Source organism: Euleptes europaea, chromosome 20 (assembly GCF_029931775.1).
Source record: "Euleptes europaea isolate rEulEur1 chromosome 20, rEulEur1.hap1, whole genome shotgun sequence".
Taxonomy (NCBI): domain Eukaryota; kingdom Metazoa; phylum Chordata; class Lepidosauria; order Squamata; family Sphaerodactylidae; genus Euleptes; species Euleptes europaea.
Window position 1 is genome coordinate 22,946,990 of NC_079331.1, and position 17,909 is coordinate 22,964,898.

Here is a 17,909-nt window from a genome sequence, read left to right on the forward strand (position 1 = left end):
CTGTGGAACAGAGAGAGAGAGAGAGGAGGAGAGGGCACCTCTTAACAAGACTGATGTGCTCTCATCCCAGAACCGCCCGATGGCCCTGTCCACCTTCCTGAAGTACAGCCCCAGGACCATCCAAAGGATCCGCAACCTGATCCGAGGTAAAGAGGCCTACATCGTGGGGGGGCTCCTGCATCCCGATGACCTGGAAGTGGCCGACGCCTTGGACCTGCCCATTTTGGGCCCTGACCCGGAAGTGGCTCGTCTCTACAGTTCCAAGTCGGGAAGCAAAAGGGTCTTTGCTGCCGCTGGCGTGCCAGTGCCTCCCGGTCAGCATGACATCTACACCAGGCAACAGGTAAGGGGGACCAGACCGCAAGGTTTGCTAGCTAGGGGGGAGCTCATGAGAGAGACCATCCAAACATTTGATTGTCTCATTCACATTTGATGGTCAGAGCTCGATTTCCTTGCTAGGGCTGAGCAGCAAGATACTAAGCAGATACTAATGCCTTTGTTGGTGTGCTGCATGACTAATTGGGGATCTGAACTCTGAAGTCTCTAAACTCCACTGACTTTCTTGTGGTGTACTGAGCAAGACTGAATTGGTGTTGAGGTTTACAACTGAGAGGTAAGGGCCGTTGCAATGAATGGGGCTTAGAACTGTCGCTGGGCTTTGCTTTACCAGCTGTTTGCACAGGAACTCTTTTAGCAGTCAGTTGTCTTGGGCTTCCCATGGCTTGTGGACTGGTTCACACATAGGAATTGCTTTGTGGAAGCCCATCGAAACGCAAGTGTGTGGAGGTAACACCGTATGCCGAAACAGTTCTGTGAAGCGCTTGCCTGAAACTGGTTGGGTGAGGTCGGTGTTGACCATGGAGAAAGAGGGGCTACGTTGGCATGGCAGGAATTGCCCAAATAGGACCAGGAGCTGTTTCACCCAAATGGTTTCTCTTGTGCCTCTGCCTCCATAGATCACGACGGGTAGCCATGTTAGTATATCTGTAGCAGTAGAAAACAGCAAGAGTCCAGTAGCACCTTAAGGATGAACAAAATTTCTGGTAGGGTATGAGCTTTCGTGAGTCACATCTCACTTCTTCAGATAACTGAAGATATCTGAAGAAGTGAGCTGTGACTCATGACAGTTCATACCCTACCAGAAATGTTGTTGATCTTTAAGGTGCTACTGGACTCTTGCTCTTTTCTACCGCCTCCATAGAGTAGCATTTACAGCATTTTCCCCCTGGCCCCCTCCCCATTTCAGAAATAGGCCTCAGTGGAGACCAGAACTCTCTCTCTCTCTCTCTCTCTCTCTCTCTCTCTCTCTCTCTCTCTCTCTCTCTCTCTCTCTCTCTCTCAGTGGATGCTGAGTGTTGTCCATTCCTTTCCATTGGGTCAGGACAAGTGTGAGTCCAGTCCTTCCTGTTTCAGAGGGCAACTGCGCCAGTCTGCAGTAGAAGGGCTGGATTCGAGTCCTGTAGCACCATCGAGGCCAACCAGATTTTCAGGGTATGAGCTTTCGGGAGTCGAAGCTTCCTTACTCCTTTCTTTGAAAACACCCCTCCCACCTTCTGACTGGGATGTAAGGACTCAGGGGATCTCCATTCTGACTTGTATCTGACAAAGGGAGCTTTGACGCTCGAAAGCTCATACCATGAAAACCTTGTTGCTCTTGAGGTTTCTTCAGGACTTGAAACCAGCTCAGCCCTGATTCAACTGCTAACTTAGTTTCCTGCTGCCCCTGTGCTGTAGCTTGTTGTGCAAGTTTAGTCCTGGATTTCTCCTACTTTGTGTGTGTGTGGGTCAGGGGACTCTGGGGTTGGAACCGGGAGTCTTGTAGCCTGAGCCTGGGATGGAGCCTACTCCCTTAACTGGGAGTAGGGTTGCCAGATCCCCCCTCTCCTCTGGTGGGACGTTTTTGGGGCTGAGGTGAGGGAAAGATTGCACGCACAATCTGGGAGTTTGAGTGGTAAAAGGCCTGTTGCGTTGCGGCGCTTCCAGGTGTAAACCAGAAGGGGCGTGGCAGGCAGGCGGGCATGCACATGTCGCCCGCTGACCCTCAGCTGTTCGGCAGGCAGCCAGGTGGATTGATGGGGGTTTGCCCACCACCACTTGGCACTTGGCAACCCTAACTGGGAGGGCATGTGATGAAGTCTGTGCGACATCAGCCTCGGCAGGCAGTAGGAAGCCTCTGGATCACCAAGCCCTGCAGCAGAATTCCCGGAGGCTGGCATTCGAGCTTTGCTTGGTCAACAGTGTGTTACCTTCTGCCTGCCTGCCTTCCCCACTCCTAGCTCCAGAGGCGACCTCAAGGATCCTGGGCTGCACAGTTTGGTAGCCCTTGACCCCAAGTATTCAACAATCAATATAAGTAAACATCAGAGTATAAATTCTAATTAATAATTGTTGAAAATAAATACATATATAGATGAAAAATAAAATATAGAGACTTCCCCTATACCTCCCTCAATCTTATCATTTATTTGTAATCTCCTTTGTTTAAGATTGTAATCCTAATATTGTTACAGACATTTATAACATTTACTATTTCATTTACCTATATTAAAATAAAAAAAGAAAAAAGAAAAAGAAAGAATAAAAAGAGAAAAACAGATATATAAAAAAATAATAAAAAATGGATTAGATTAGAAGTATCATTTTTAACTTCCTTTAAGAATGAATAGTCTAATTCCTCCATTTCTCCCACATATCTAATAAGTATCATGTTAATGCCATTAATTATTCTATTTTTGTCAAAGCTAAGCCATTTAAGCAGTCCTTTTAAAGTAAATCCCGAGCAAAACTAAGCCCTTTGACCCAGTCTCTTTAACTTAAATTTCCAGCATCTTCCTCTTTTTCCTAGTAGCTTTAAACAACGAAGGGCATCCATGGAAGTTGTTAGTGCAATTCCCTCTGTGAAAATTGATGGGGGATAGTGAATCTGCAACATGTTTTCCTCCATCCCTAAGGTGAGAAGAAAAATCCTGGTATTTCCAGCTTTTTGCCCTTTTAAATTCTCCCAGTTGACTTTGAAATGTTCGTCAGGTAATTCATACAGCCAAAAATCAAGATCTCTTACATTCATATCCATGGTTGTCAATTAGGTTGGTTCGATTTCTTCTTGCAGATGTATATCCTTCGGTAGTCCTTCGGTACTCCATCTCCTTTGCAGAATTTAATTCTTCTTTTGATGGTTTGTCATTTGGGGAGCTTCCTTCACTCATCTCAGATCTCATTGTTATAATTCGGTCTTTTATGTCCTTAAGATCTCCCAAAATTACATTCAATTTCCGATTAGCAAGTTCGTAGATATTGTTTGTAAGAGAGACTAGTCGATCCATGAATTTAGTCTCACTTTCCATGGTTGCTACTTCTGGTAGTTTGTTGAAGTTTAATTTGTAAAATCCGGACAGGTATACGTTGTAAGTTGTAAAATGGTGTTACGGGGGGCAGGATAAGAGGTCGCTCGTCTGCCGTTCCTTCCTTTTGCCTAGGAACTTCGGAAGTATTTGCCAGTTACACAGTAGTGCCACACACCCGGTCTCAAATCCCGTAGTATTCTCGCGTTAGCAGACGAGAGCTGATACTTCCAGCTAAGACGTGGCTTAGGAATTTGTTTACTCAGAAAAGCCTCCTCCCGGAAGTGAGGGGGAATCTTCTCATCCCTCCCCTTTACACTTCTAGATTTCTGATTGGTGGCTATACCGTCATTCAAATAGTCCCGATTGTTATGTCTATCCACCAATCAATTTGATTAAGATCCTGCCGGCTTATCCAATGTTTTTAAATGACAAAGAGTCATCCAAACCTCAGATGGGGAGATACAGATTCTACAGATATTTTTTCCACTCCTTCGGAACTTCCAATTCCAGGTAAAATGAAAGAGCTTGTTACTTACTCAGATTTTAGAAGAGTAGGTATTCTTGCTTATGTATCATTGCTTAGATGGTAACAGGTAGGGGAGAGCTGAGCCTAATTCCAAAGAGACATTCATGGCAATGGTTTCCCCTCAGGCCAGACGGGACCTCATCCAGGATTTCAAGAGTCGCGCTATGGCTCTCTTGGCAAAAGTGGGGATCAAACCGCACTTCATGGGCAGCAGGAGAGATCTTGTTTCCCAATCCACTATTTAGGATCAGGTTAGGGGTGCAGGATTACACTCCAGATTCGAACGAATCTTGGTTCCTTGGGAGCCCCCAAGAGACATGGTGCTCAGCTCAGCGTCCCTAGCGGAAGTCCACCAACGGGAGGTTTTTAAGGCAGAGCCTGAGGATTGCAGGGTTGAGGAGGGGAGGAACTTCAATGCCATAGAATCCAATTGCCAAAGCGGCAATTTTCTCCAGGTGAACTGATCTCTATCAGTTGGAGATCATTTGTAATAGCAGGACATCTCCAGCTAGTACCTGGAGGTTGGCAACCCTACCTTCAGTCAAGAAGGGGAGTCACGACAATGGGGCAGGCGATGGGCCCAGGGGAGAAGGAGCCCCACAGCCATATCAGTCAAGAAATCAGAAATGGTCCAGTTCTGTCGCTGACGGATAAGCCCAGTTTGTAGGATTGCCACGTCCCTCTTCGCCACTGGTGGGAGGTTTTGAGGGTGGAGCCTGAGGAGGGCAGGGTTTGGGGAGGGGCTTCAATGCCATAGAGTCCAATTGCCAAAGTGGCCATTTTCTCCAGGGGAACTGATCTCTATCGGCTGGAGCCAATCCGGGAGATCTCCAGCTAGTACCTGGAGGTTGGCAACCCTACCAGTTTACAAAGGGAAAGCGAAAGACAGAGATGACCCCCAGGAACGGATCCGAATGGTTGGAGTGCTGAGCATGAGCTTGTCCAAGTTAAAGGCTTTGGTGGAGCAGCAAACACAAATGCTGCAGAACTGCAAAGGGACAAAATGTGGATTTGGTGCAGAGCCAAAGTCCCTTTCTGGAACTGAACCAGCCACAACAGGGTCCATTGCTTTTTAATGCGGGGGTGCAATCCCAAGTGGACCCTGAATGTTGAAGCCCCTCAGGACTGTCCATAGCAACAGAGAGAATTTCTTTAGAACCCAGCTCATGCCAATTTTATCCAAGCCACAAACATTTCCACTTCTAATCAGGCCACATAGTTGCTTGGAAACAAATATTTAGTACAAAATTTTGGAAGGTTCAGCGGGCACAGTGGGCTGCGTCACAGGGGGAACTGGGAGGGTAACAGTGGGTGAAGTTTGTAAATTTGGGGAATGGGTGGTGCGGGTATGCACTGTTTGACATATGCCTGTTGGGTCGGGAGCTAAGAGAAGCGGAGTGTCTTTCTAGTGGTACTTCTGATGTGACTCTGAGCGGGTAGTGTGAAAGGGTCGATCCATCTGGGGGGGTTTCATTCGACTGTCTTGGATTTTTAAACTTCTGATGGCTGCATATGAGAAAGATTGACAGAACTTTCTTTTGACTATGGATTATGGGGGCTGTAGAATGTTCAGTGATGGAGGTGATTTCCATTTGAAATCACCTTGGTATCCATGTGTTATATTTCTGTTTGCAGATTTTTCTTTTGTCAAAAACACTGAACTATCTTGCAACGTTTTACGATGGTTTGGACAGTATTAATGGGGGACATTGGCCCTTTTGTTGCCTGTTTTGCCCTTTTTGAGAGTTGGTTTTGCAGCCTACATGGGAGTTTATGGGGGTTCTTATTATTCACTTAGTTTTTTCTATGTATTTTATGATGTTTTGATGTGACCATTTTAAGTTAAATAAATAAACTTAAAATTAAAAAAAGGAAACAAATACTTAGTGGCATCGGGAAATGTCCACCTGTTAGTATTGTATTTTGAAGTCTGGACTCTGATTTATATCTTCCGTGCCCAAGAACCAATGGGTGTGTGCTTGTGGTCAATACACAGTGAGTTTGGGTGTCTGTAATTGTTCTTCGATTGCTTAATACGGTGGGTTTTGGAAACAGTCCCGTGATCATTTGGCTGTTTGATGTTGCTTCGTAAACAACGGAGAGCTGCATCCACACACCATTGGCTATTGCATTATCTCTGCACTATGACAATTGTTTGCAGCTGGACTTTCCTATGTGGCTCAGTGTAGACTAGCCAATCCAGTTGCAAATGATTGCGATAGCGCAACAATAGCACAATAATATCCAACAAGGTGTGAATGGAGACAGCACAAATGGAACCTTTTGCACATTCCAGGTGTGGCAGATCAAGAAAAAAGGAAAAGAAGAAACCATCAATGATCAGAAGAAGATAGCCAACCAATGCCTTGTTCGCACTAGCTCTTTGTTGCCTTACATCTAGTCTACATTGCAGATACTGAAAATACCTAATTTCAGAGGGTAGCCACGTTGGCCTGCAGTCGAACAGCTAGAATCGAATCCAGCAGCACCTTAGAGACCAACAAGATTTTCAGGGCACTAGCTTTCGAGAGTCAAAGCTCCCTTCCTCAGATTCCAGGTATCTGACAAAGGGAACTCTGACTCTTGAAAACTTATGGTTGATTGTCTCTAAGGTTCTGCTGGACTCGAATTGAGCTGAAAGTACCTGAGAAAGCCATTTGGCGTTAGAGGCATGGCTAATCTTCTTAAGATGAAGTCTAGGGGTTAATATACGTAGGATCAATTAGAGCAGGGGTGTCAAACATAAGGCCTGGGGGCTGGATCCGGCCTCTTGAGAGCTCAATCAGGCCTGCGAGCCAGCCAAGGCACACACACCCACTCTTGATCTGGGCTGGTGAGCCCACTGTGTGCTCGCAAGCCGAGGCACCCACCTCCCCGAATCCCGATCTGGGCACGTGAGCCTGCTGCAATCTCGCCTGCTGAGGTAGCCACCTCCACCCCCACACTCTCAATCTGGGCTGGCGAGGCATGGCCCGGCCCAACCAAGTGACATTTACGTCATATCCAGCCCTCGTAACAAATGAGTTTAACACCCCTGAATTAGAGAGATGACCAGAATCAAGTCCAGGGCCAGAGATCACAAACACAAGGCTAAAGCCCACCAGTGAGGAAATTAAGTAGGAATGAGTCCACCAAGTGCCTGAAAAGTTGGCTGTCCCACAAATGCAAGTGGGCATCTTGCCGAGCTTGAGGGAGTTTGGTGTAATCAGGAAAACGAAGGCATCTGTGTAATTAATGTTGTTGGGCCAAAGACGTTCTTCAGCTGAGCTAGGAGCAAGGTTCACTCCCTGCGACCTGCAAGAGGAAAATCCACTATATCCAAAGCTAACCACAACTGTACAAAATAGTAACAACCTACACTATAGACAGGGTCTAAACAATGGCTTGAACATGACTTCTTCTGTTTTTATAAGATCGCACCCCGTAATCCAGTTTACACATCAGCTTCCTTAGTTTAGATTCATCTCATTTCAGATTTTGCTATTTATTTTGCTTCTTGTTTCTTGCCCTCTGCTTCGTATGAAACATTGAAGCGAGGCGTTAAATAATCAAAGGAAGGTGACAATAAATTAAGGCACAGTTCAATTTTCACTTAAAGATAGCTCGTAACTCTTTCCATCGGTGCAGTCTTTACAATACTATCGATCCGTTTCTTTTCTGTAGGGGAGTCGTCAACAGAAAACCCATTTATTGGGCTTTCAAAAGCAACAAATAATAGGACACAGAGCAAACAAATAATAATTCCATTTGTGATTGAGGTTCAAATAAAAAAAAAACTGTCTTCGAATCTGAGGACTGCCTCCTAGCCCAGTCAGGTTTTTTTTTCAAGGTTACATTGAAACCCACAAGCAAGAAAACCACAAGCGTGTGCACAAAATGGCCTTTTTGTATCTAGCTAAAAAAAAAAAAAAAGTGCAGCTCAGATACTATCTCTGTCATCACCACACAGGGATTTTTTGGGTGGATCCTACCTCCCTGCTCCGTGGTTTGGCTTAGAAATGGGTCATGTCTCGAATAGTTACTGTTATGATTTCATATATAGAAGCTAAATTCGAGTCCAGGAACACCTTAGAGACCAACAAGATTTTCAGGGTATGGGCCCAAGGGAGCTTTGACGCTCGAAAGCTCATACCCCGAAAATCTTGTTGGTCTCTAAGGTGTTCCTGGACTCGGAAGTATCTGTTCTACTGCAGAACAACACGGCTACCCTCTGAAACTATATATGGAAGCTTGTGCTATGTGAAAGATAGAGATGCAAGGGAATCTAAGACTGTCGTAATTGTCTCCCCTTTCTAAAATTAAAATTAAATATTGTTATTGTTTGAGAAGGAAGTGCCTGAAGAAAATAGTCAGATTAGAAATGTCTTGTCCTCACCTTTTCTTCTCTTCCACTTTCCTTTTTCCTTTTAGATTGAGAATTGTTTACTGAATGGCTCGGTATGAATTTGGTTATACCAATGTATTGGATGGATTAATGCGAACCTTAAGCTAAAGCCTTTTTTACTACAGATGGTTGAAGTCCTAAGTCAGCTGATTATCGACTACCCAGAAGTGAAACGCTGGATTTTCAAAGTGGATAACGACTTTGGGGGAAACGGCAATGCCTATTGCGACGTCACCGCACACCTCAAATGCTATCCTTGGGTTTGGAAGGAGCGCCAAAGACACGGCCCCGAGAACTGGCAGAAGAAATGGGCGCATGTAAGTCCTGCGTCCTTTGCAAACCTGCTATGTTTCAGACGTCATCTGCTGCCTCCTAGTTTTGATATGATGCGTGCTTTTAAAGTTTGTTTATTTTTATATTAACAACCACTCTTCAAGATTTAAAAAAACTAACAACAATGTTATCGTGGTTATTATGGAGAGCCAGCATGGTGTAGTAGTTAAGAGCAGTGGTTTGGAGCTGTGGACTCAGATAAGGAGAGCCGGGTTTGATTCCCAGCTCCTCCACATAAGCTGCGGAGGCTAATCTGGTGATCTGGACTTGTTTCCTCTCTCCTACACACGAAGCCAGCTGGGTGACCTTGGGCTAGTCACGCTCTCTCAGCCCCACCTACCTCACAGGGTGTCTGTTGTGGGGAGGGAAAGGGAAGGTGATTGTAAGCCAGTTTGAGTCTCCCTTAAGTGATAAAGTCAGCATATAAAAACCAACTCTTCTAATAATAATAATAATAAAATTCCATGATACATGGTAATTATGAAATACGACAATAATACAGACAGGAGCAGTGATGCAAAATAACACACACACCCCATCAGACCCCAATTGCTTGGCAGGTTTTTACAAGCCCTCTAAATGCTTCTGTGGAGTATGTGTGGCAGACCCCTTTGGATTGGGGTTGTCACATGTTTGTGATTGGCATGGTACCCTGAGAAAGTAATGGTGTCTGGAAGAAGGCCTCACCCAAGGATCTTAGTGGCCTTGGGTAGGTCACAGATGCTCTGGGGCCAATCACTTATGGCTTGAAAGGCTAAAAACAACCCTTTCCCTGGTGCCCAAGGGTAAAAACTTTTAACTGGTAATACGCTTTTAAATAAACTTTCCTCTAGACACAGGGGAATTTAAGGAGAAAAATCAGGCCAGACATGTTTATTCTTTGATCTGTATAATGATAGTTTTGGCTGATCTTTTTAATAATAGGAATAATAACATATTGAAGAATAATAACATATTGAATATGGGACAGGATGGAAAAGAAAACAAAGTACATAAAATAAGTCATTGTTCAGTTTTGCAAAGCCATTTTCAGAATCTAAGCATATTTTTCTTGCATGCAATTCCTTCAAATCAGCCGCGACTGCTGTGCAGAGGACTTGCCATATTTTAAAAAGATCTCTCTGGATTAGTAGCTGTTACTATACTACAGATTGTTGTTTGTGAGACGTATTTTCATTAGGCTAACCCCACCTTGTGTATAACTGGGGTGCTGCAATCGCTTGGATAACATTCCTCTTGCCTTCTTGAAACGAATCCGTTTTTTAATTGCCTGGACAGGTGCTTCCTGCCCTGGATACCAGCCCTGTTTGGGCCAAAATAATCTCAGCCCTATTCCCACTGAAAAGCAAAGTTACATTAGGCTAATTTTTGATACAAATTTTGGTGCCTCTAGTTATGCATCATGCGGGCTGAGGAGGAAGAAAGTGTATCTCCAGTCCTTACCAGAAGCAACTGAGGAACAAAGATGAGTGAGAGGAGAAAATCTTACCACCTTGATTCACAGAGAGGGGAATCTCTGGAGTGTGCAGTTCACTCTGATTGAGGCTCCTGATCTGTTCCTGCAAAGGACATGCAGATTTTTCACCAGAGCAGAGAACCATAGTAAGAGGGACCCTCAAGGATACATGGGGAAGGGGAAATTCTTCTTTTCCTGCACCCCACACTGAGGTCAGCTGTCCTTTTGTTTCCCTTAAATTGGATTTTCCTGCAAACCTGTGAGTCCCCTGGATTTGCAAAACCCAACATGGGAGTCCTGGGTGGCCCTGTTGTGTTGATTTGGCTGTGTGCCTGGATGCCAGCTCTCACATCAGGTAGAGTGGCATATAGGGTAGCATACAAAGAAGGCAAATGTCCCTTCTCTGTTAAAATTAACAGAGAGAGCCAGCGTGGTGTAGTGGTTAAGAACGGTGGTTTGGAGTGGTGGAGTCTGATCTGGAGAACGGGGTTTGATTCCCAACTCCTCTACATGAGCGGTGGAAGCTAATCTGGTGAACTGGATTTGTTTCCCCACTCCTATACCCGAAGCCAGCTGGGTGACCTTGGGCAAGTCATTCTCTCTCAGCCTCACCTACCTCACAGGGTGTCTGTTGTGGGGAGGGGAAGGGAAGGTGATTGTAAGCCGGTTTGATTCTCCCATAAGTGGCAGAGAAAGTCAGCATATAAAAACCAACTCTTCTTCTTCTGTATACAGGGAGTTTTATGTACAGGCTGGAGCCCCATGCCCAGAAAATCACTAGACTGGAGTGCATATCTTCTCCTGATGTTAGCCCTTTCTTCAGCCATACTGGCTTTGGCAAATTTAAATGCAGAGGGCACTGAAGGCACAGAGAATTTCACCCCAATCCATAAGTGCAGTGTTTGTGTTTGCAGTCCAACAGGAATCCTTTGGTTGAATGTAGATACAAATCTCTTGGTTTTCTTTTTAGTTAACCATTATGTAAATGTTTGGTTTCTACCATTGTGTTAACTGAAATCAAAGTGACATTTCATGAAGCCAGACTCTTGCTGTAGCTCTATAGAAACCAGCATTTAAAAAAAAAAATCAGAAAAATGGCAAAAGTGGCTGATTTGTACGTTTAAAAGGAACCCTTAAATCAGCAGATGTGTTCTGCAGTGACTTTTTAAACCTGGTCAAATGAGGCTGAAAGTGTTGCCGTGTGCTTTTCTGCCGAATTGCGTTGTATACAGAATGGGATCGTGTACTGAGCTGATGGAATCACTGCAATCAGCTATGGAAGTCTTTTCTACGGCTTGGGCAATGGGAGCCCTCTGGTGAGAGGAGGACGTGGCTTTATTCTCGTGCTTGTTTTTGTGCACCCAGGGGAGGATCTGGCCAAGATGAGTCCATAGAAGTGCTCTTAGTTGTGCCTGTCAACATAACGGCAGAGATGGGGCTGTGAGGAACGAAGGTTAGAGATATCCATCAACCAACTGTCAGGAGCCATTTCTGTCAAGGGGCCCTCCTGCTAATTTTTAACTGGGCAGCCCCAGGCACGCTAAAGGGTGAGACAGTTCTCCAGCACTCCTTTCTGACACTTCCCTTTGACTATGTTTACATCTCAAACTGGTTCAGGAGGCAAAACATGGACTTGCCCTCTGTCCTCCCATATCCCACTCATCTGGATCCAGGTGGTTGGTGCGGATGGATGGTCCTGGTTGCCCATGTCAGTATGTTCTCCAACTAACTGTACAATGTACAATGATAGCCAGCGTGGTGTAGTGGTTACGAGTGGCAGACACTAATGTGGGGAACTGGGTTTGATTCCCCAGTCTTCCACATGAAGCCTGCTGGGTGACCTTGGCCTAGTCACAGTTCTCTCGGAACTCTCTCAGCCCATGCAAAGGCAGGCAGTGGCAAAGCACCTCCCAATGTCTCTTGCCTTGAAAGCCCTACGGGGTCGCTATAAGTCAGCTGTGACTGGATGGCACTTCCCACCACCACAACTGTGCAATTTGATTCATATACAATTAAAGCAATCTTATCTCTTTTCATAGTTTCAGATGGTAGCCATGTTGGTCTGCAGGATAACAGCTAGATTTGAATCCAGTAGCACCTTAGAGACGAACAAGATTTTGGGGTCATGAGCTTTCAAGAGTCAGAGGTCCCTTCATCACATACCTGACTTGACTCTCAAAAGCTTATACCCTGAAAATCATGTTGGTCTCTAAGGTGCTACTGGACTTTAATCTAGCTCTGTCTTTTTCATATGCCCTTCCCGTTGTAGACCTTAAAAGTATTGGGCCCCATGCCCTTTTTCTATGGATTTATAAATCCCTTTGCTTAGAATGGCATTCTGGATAGCCCAGATTAGCCTGAGCTAATCAGGACTTGGAAGCTAAGCAGGGTCAGTCACGGTTAGTATAAGTGACCACCAGGGAAAACTGGGCTCGCTACCCAGAGGAAGGCAATAGCAAACCATCTCTGCTTCCCTCTGGCTTTGAACAGCGAGTGGTTGGGGTTGCCATGAGTCAGTTGCAACTTGACAGCACTTTCTTCTTCCTTAGAACAGGGGTGAATTCATCTGTGAGGGTACATGAGGATTGCTTGTTCATGACATGCACGTGCTTCCATTGACAAAGCCCAGGAGACCTTCATCCTGTAGGACTTGCCCAAGAGTAACCCACTGCTTACCCACAAGACTCAGGAATCAGTGCCTTAAACCACAGTGCAGTGAGAGCTGAATGACCCAGTCGAACTTTGTTTTCAAAGTTACTGTATTTTGTCCAAAGTGGCTGCTGGGATTCTTGCTCCTGGTTGTCCTATTTCTTTAGAATCTGTGAAAAGCCAACCAATACCTTGCAGGAGGAAGGTGTGCACGTGATCTACAGGACAAGAGGATTTAAAAGTCAAGATGTTAATGAGAAATATTCCTTAAACCAATGCCTGCATTGCAGAAGTCCTAGATGGTAGGCCAGAATGATAAGAGTTCTCAAAGGTAATGTCCGGTCCTTTCATTTTGCTCTGTTACCAAGACAGAGTCGCCTGTTCTACTGTCTGTGACCTGCTGTCATGTCTTGACCCAGGGCCCACTACAATGCACCAAGCCAGGAAAAGAAGCACAAACAATGTGACCAAACACTTTTTTTTTCTTTTTGCAAATTATGTCGAGCCACTTCTCACCTCGAGATTTCAGCCGCTCTTCTCCAAGAGCTCAGACCTTTTATGTTTGGAGAAACGAACTGCCATCTCCATTGACAAATGCCACAAAGTGCAGAGGATTAAACTACTCCTTTGTTACCAAGCACCCTGGAAATGCTCCCCCATTTAGACATCAAAGCATTAGTTTATGAACATGGGCTTGCTATTACAGTACGGAGACCTGCTCCTTTGGATAATGAAGACATTGTGTCATTGGCTTAAGCTGCCACGTACCAAAACATATGCTGGCAGGTTATTAAAAAAATTCAGTTCCGTGATGAAAGACTCTCCTGCAGGCTAGGAGTACATAGCAAAAGACTCTCCATTCCGGTAGAGTTATTAGAAGCGAGAATATGACTCTAAGCACTAAATTATGTTAATACTTACAAATAGCATCATTTGCATAGCAGTTTATGACACGATCCCAAGGTTTTTCCTTCATTGGTATGTAGTAGGGCAACCGATTAAACGTAATGCGGTTTACAGGAGTTCAGACGGAGTCTGTGTGCCGTTTAAAAAATGGACTCCGGTTGTTGGGTCCTTCAGATCGGATGCTGTACCTCCCTTCCAGGATGCGTAAGCACCTTGCTTCTCAACCTGAACTCACTGCTGTAATATGAGGCCAGTCCTCAGAACACTGGTGGCCTCTAACCCGTTAAGTGGCCCTTTGAATCTCTGACCCACACATGAGCTCAAGCCCCACGACTAGGTACCCAGCTAGCACAAATGCCTGCCGCTCGTGCTTATGGATCGTAGAATCATAGAGTTGGAAGGGACCACCAGGGTCATCTAGTCCAACCCTCTGCACAATGCAGGAAATTCACAACTATCTCCACACCCCCAGTGACCCCCTACTCCATGCCCGGAAGATGGCAACAAAAACACTCCAGGATCCCTGGTCAACCTGGCCTGGAGGAAAATTGTTTCCTGACCCCAAAGTAGTGATCAGCATTACCCTGGGCAGGTAAGACAGGGCCACGAGAGCCAAGCACTGACGCAACCCTTCCTGCCCTCCCTCTCATGATCTGCCTGAGTTCACAGAATCAGCACTGTTGTAAGATAGCGATCTAGCCTCTGCTTTAAAACCTCCAAAGAAGGAGAGCCCACCACCTCCTGAGGAAGCCTGTTCCACTGATGGCAGACTGAACATTTTCTTAGAAATCAACTTTGGTATGATAAGAACCTATCAACCCTTAAAATCTGGAGGGTTCAGGTACCCTGTAAGACAAGGGACCATCAAGGAGAAGACATCTTGAAGAAAGGGATGCAATGAAGGTCAACCCCATTTCTAAAAACAACCCAAGGAAGGGGTCCCCAACACGGTGCCCATGGGTGCCGTGGTGCCTGCCAACACCTTTCTTGGTGCCCATCAAGCGTTTTTAAAAAGTGGGTGGAGCCAGGTGGGGGCTGTTGCCCAGCAGGGCTTCTGATTTGCCTCTGAAGATCTGATTGGCTGTGCAGATTAAAATAACATCGTTTCAGTGGCAACTGCCACCACAGTGATTATTTTATTCTCTCTCATCTCTCTTTCCCAGTGTATTTTTTAATTACCCCTCTTCTCCACTGTGTTGGGGCTTCCTCTGTATGTATGGCTCTGCCTCCTGCAGCAGTCATTTTGTGATTGACTCCACCTCCTGTGGCAGCCATTTTGTGGTTGTGCCCACCACCCTGTGTCAGAATTCCAAAGGTACCCAAAGGCTCAAAAAGTTGGGGACCCCTGCGATAGACCATGGAACAAGTAACCAGGATGTCCATTGCCTTCATGACCTGCTTGTGAGCTTCCTGAGGCATCTGACTGACTGCTGTGAGAATTAGAATGCTGGACCAGATGGACTCAAGGATTGATCATCAATGCAGCTCTTTCATTCTTACGTTGCAACGTCGGAGGAAGGCTTTGACATCCATGCCCTGTTGTTGGACCTCAGGAGGAACTGGTTGGCCCCTGCGTTAGACAGGATGCTGGACTGGATGGGCCCTCACTGTTCTGATCCAGCAGCGATGTTCTTAGGTTCTTATGAAGGCCTTGGCCTCTATGCCCTGTCGTTGGAACTCCAGAGTAAGAAGAAGAGTTGGTTTTTATATGCTGACTTTCTCTACCACTTAAGAGAGAATCAAACCGACTTACAATCACCTTCCCTTCCCTTCCCCACAACAGACACCCTGTGAGGTAGGTGGGGCTGAGAGAGCTCTAAGAGTTGTGACTAGCCCAAAATCACCCAGCTGGCTTCATGTATAGGAGTGGGGAAACCAACCTGGTTCACCAGATTAGCATCTGCCACTCATGTGAAGGAGTGGGGAATCAAACCTGGTTCTCCAGATCAGAGTCCACCACTCCAAACCACTGCTTTTAACCACTACACCATGCCGGCTCTCACTGCTCTTAACCACTACATCACACTGGCTATCTGATTGCTCACTGTGTGAAACAGGATGCTGGACTGGATGGACCACTGGCTCTTCTTCTCTTACATTTTTAACGCTGATGTGCTCAGGATCTTGGAAGCGTGAGACTGCCCATTCAGCAGTTCCTTGGGGACTTCGAAGTTTTGATGCCCACACTGAGCCCCTTGGCCCACAAAAGCCATCCGGATCATTTCAAAGGAAGAAGGAAAGTGGCCCGTGAAAGTGGCCCAGCTTGATGAGAAAGACGGGCACACCCTACCAGGTGACTCATGCTGTCTACCAGAGATGGGCTTCCGTTTCCAGCTGCACTCAATCTGGAATGCTGCTTGGGCCGAGCACAGATGAGGAAGAGGGGAGAGTGTGCCAAACAAGGCTCTGAATCCATGCGGAAAGAAGGTGGTTAAGAGGAGACATGATAGAGGTCTGTAAAATTATGCATGGTATGGAGAGAGGGGTGAGGGAGAAGCTTTTCTCTCTCTCTCATAATACCAGAATGTGGGGTCATCTGCTGAAGCTGGAGGGTGAGAGATTCAAAACAGATAAAAGGAAGTATTTCTTCACACAACGCATAGTTAAATAGTGGAACTCCCTGCGCCAGGATGTGGTGATGGCTGCCAACTTGGAAGGCTTTAAGAGGGGAGTGGACATGTTCATGGAGGAGAAGGCTATCCATGGCTACTAGTCAAAATGGCTACTAGTCATGATGCATACCTATTCTCTCCAGGATCAGAGAAGCATGCCTATTATATTAGGTGCTATGGAACACAGGCAGGAGAATGCTGCTGCAGTCGTCTTGCCTGTGGACTTCCTAGAGGCACCTGGTTGGCCACTGTGTGAATAGGCTGCTGGACTTGATGGGCCTGGGTCTGATCCAGCAGGGCTTTTCTTATGTTCTTATGGTGACCTTGCCTCCTGCTGTGCCCCTGCTGGCCCAGGTTAGCCCCATCTTGTCAGGTCTTGGAAGCTAAGTAGGATCGCCCTGGGTTAGTATTTGGATGGGAGACTACCAAGGAAGACCCAGGGTTGCTAGGCAGGCAATGGCAAACCACCTACAGGGTCACCATAAGTCGGCTGTGACTTGGCAGTAGTTTCTACTACCACCCTGCCATCCAAGCAGTTGGCTTCAGACAGCAGGCAGAAAGGCAGCACATCTCTGCTGCCCGGCTCTCTTCCCTCCCCCTTCATAAAGTTGGTGATTTTGCTAACATGGGTATCCCCTCTGACTCAAGAGCTGACTCCGAGAGGACGTGAGCAGATCTTTGTCCTCTCCTCATCCCATCCAAAGCCAGTTTTGTTCCTTGGGAGACGACTGGAGTGTGACAAAGAGCAATTTGACAGAGTTTTCTATATAATTGTTGTGTGAGGGAAATGATTTTCCAGCTGGATTGGGGTCTGATAAGAACCAAAGCCATTTGCAGCAACAGTATTTTGAGAGCCGCTTCTGAATGTCATGTAGCTTAATAGTGGATGGTAAAATTATATTGTCTAACAGAAGAGGTCTCCACTAGTCTCCAAACTCTATAGCCGTCAACGGGGTATCGTGTCGTGTTCACCTCTTACATCAGAGAACAAGCTGTGATGCTCTCGCTCTGCCGGTTATTATTTTTAATGCGACTGCTGGCGTTCGGGTTTGAGGTGATTCCCTGATTCCTTAATAATATAACAAGGCACAACAATTATTTCCCTTGGTTAAATTCTTAGGACCTACAATAATCAGATATGCAAGCTGTTGGTTTGCATGTCCTATTGATTTAATATTCTTCTAATCAGTACATAACGCGATGGGCCTGGGGTGTTAATTTTTCATATGCTTACAAAGCACCCTTTGATTTTCTGTCACGCGTTAATTACAGCATTTTGCCATTAAATAGGAAGCTTTGTGTAAACTAATTACTAGGTAATCATTGTCTACCGCGAGCTGTGCTGTTTGGTACCTTTTATTTTATTCGGGGAAAATGCACGGATCTCGCAGTCTGGAACCACTATACCTTCCAGCCATTAGCTCTCACTAATTCATAGCATTATTGTGTTAAGATTGTAGGAGTTGTAATTGTTGTGGTATCAGTGCTGTTAATTACCGGAGTAAACAGTTGAAATGGTGCCAAGGTCTATTGTACAAAGCAGAGAAAAGGAGGTTTAAATGTTACTTCCACCATCTGGGGACTGGAGTCTTCGCAAATGGTAGGAAACAGCAGTCAGGCGCGATCGCGGCTTCAAGCTTCAGGGTTTTAGGCCAGATGGATTCAGAATATTTTGAATCAATTGAATTTAACTGCCAGT

General features: G+C 45.7%; 1 protein-coding gene across 1 annotated transcript in view; it reads left to right on the plus strand.

The window, feature by feature from the left end:
• Positions 1-17,909, plus strand: part of IQCH (IQ motif containing H) — a 132,079-nt gene that overhangs the window by 71,958 nt on the left and 42,212 nt on the right. The window contains exons 13-14 of the mRNA XM_056865756.1: positions 71-343; positions 8,380-8,571. Of these exons, the coding sequence (XP_056721734.1) occupies positions 71-343; positions 8,380-8,571 (465 nt within the window). The remainder of the gene's footprint in view (positions 1-70; positions 344-8,379; positions 8,572-17,909) is intronic.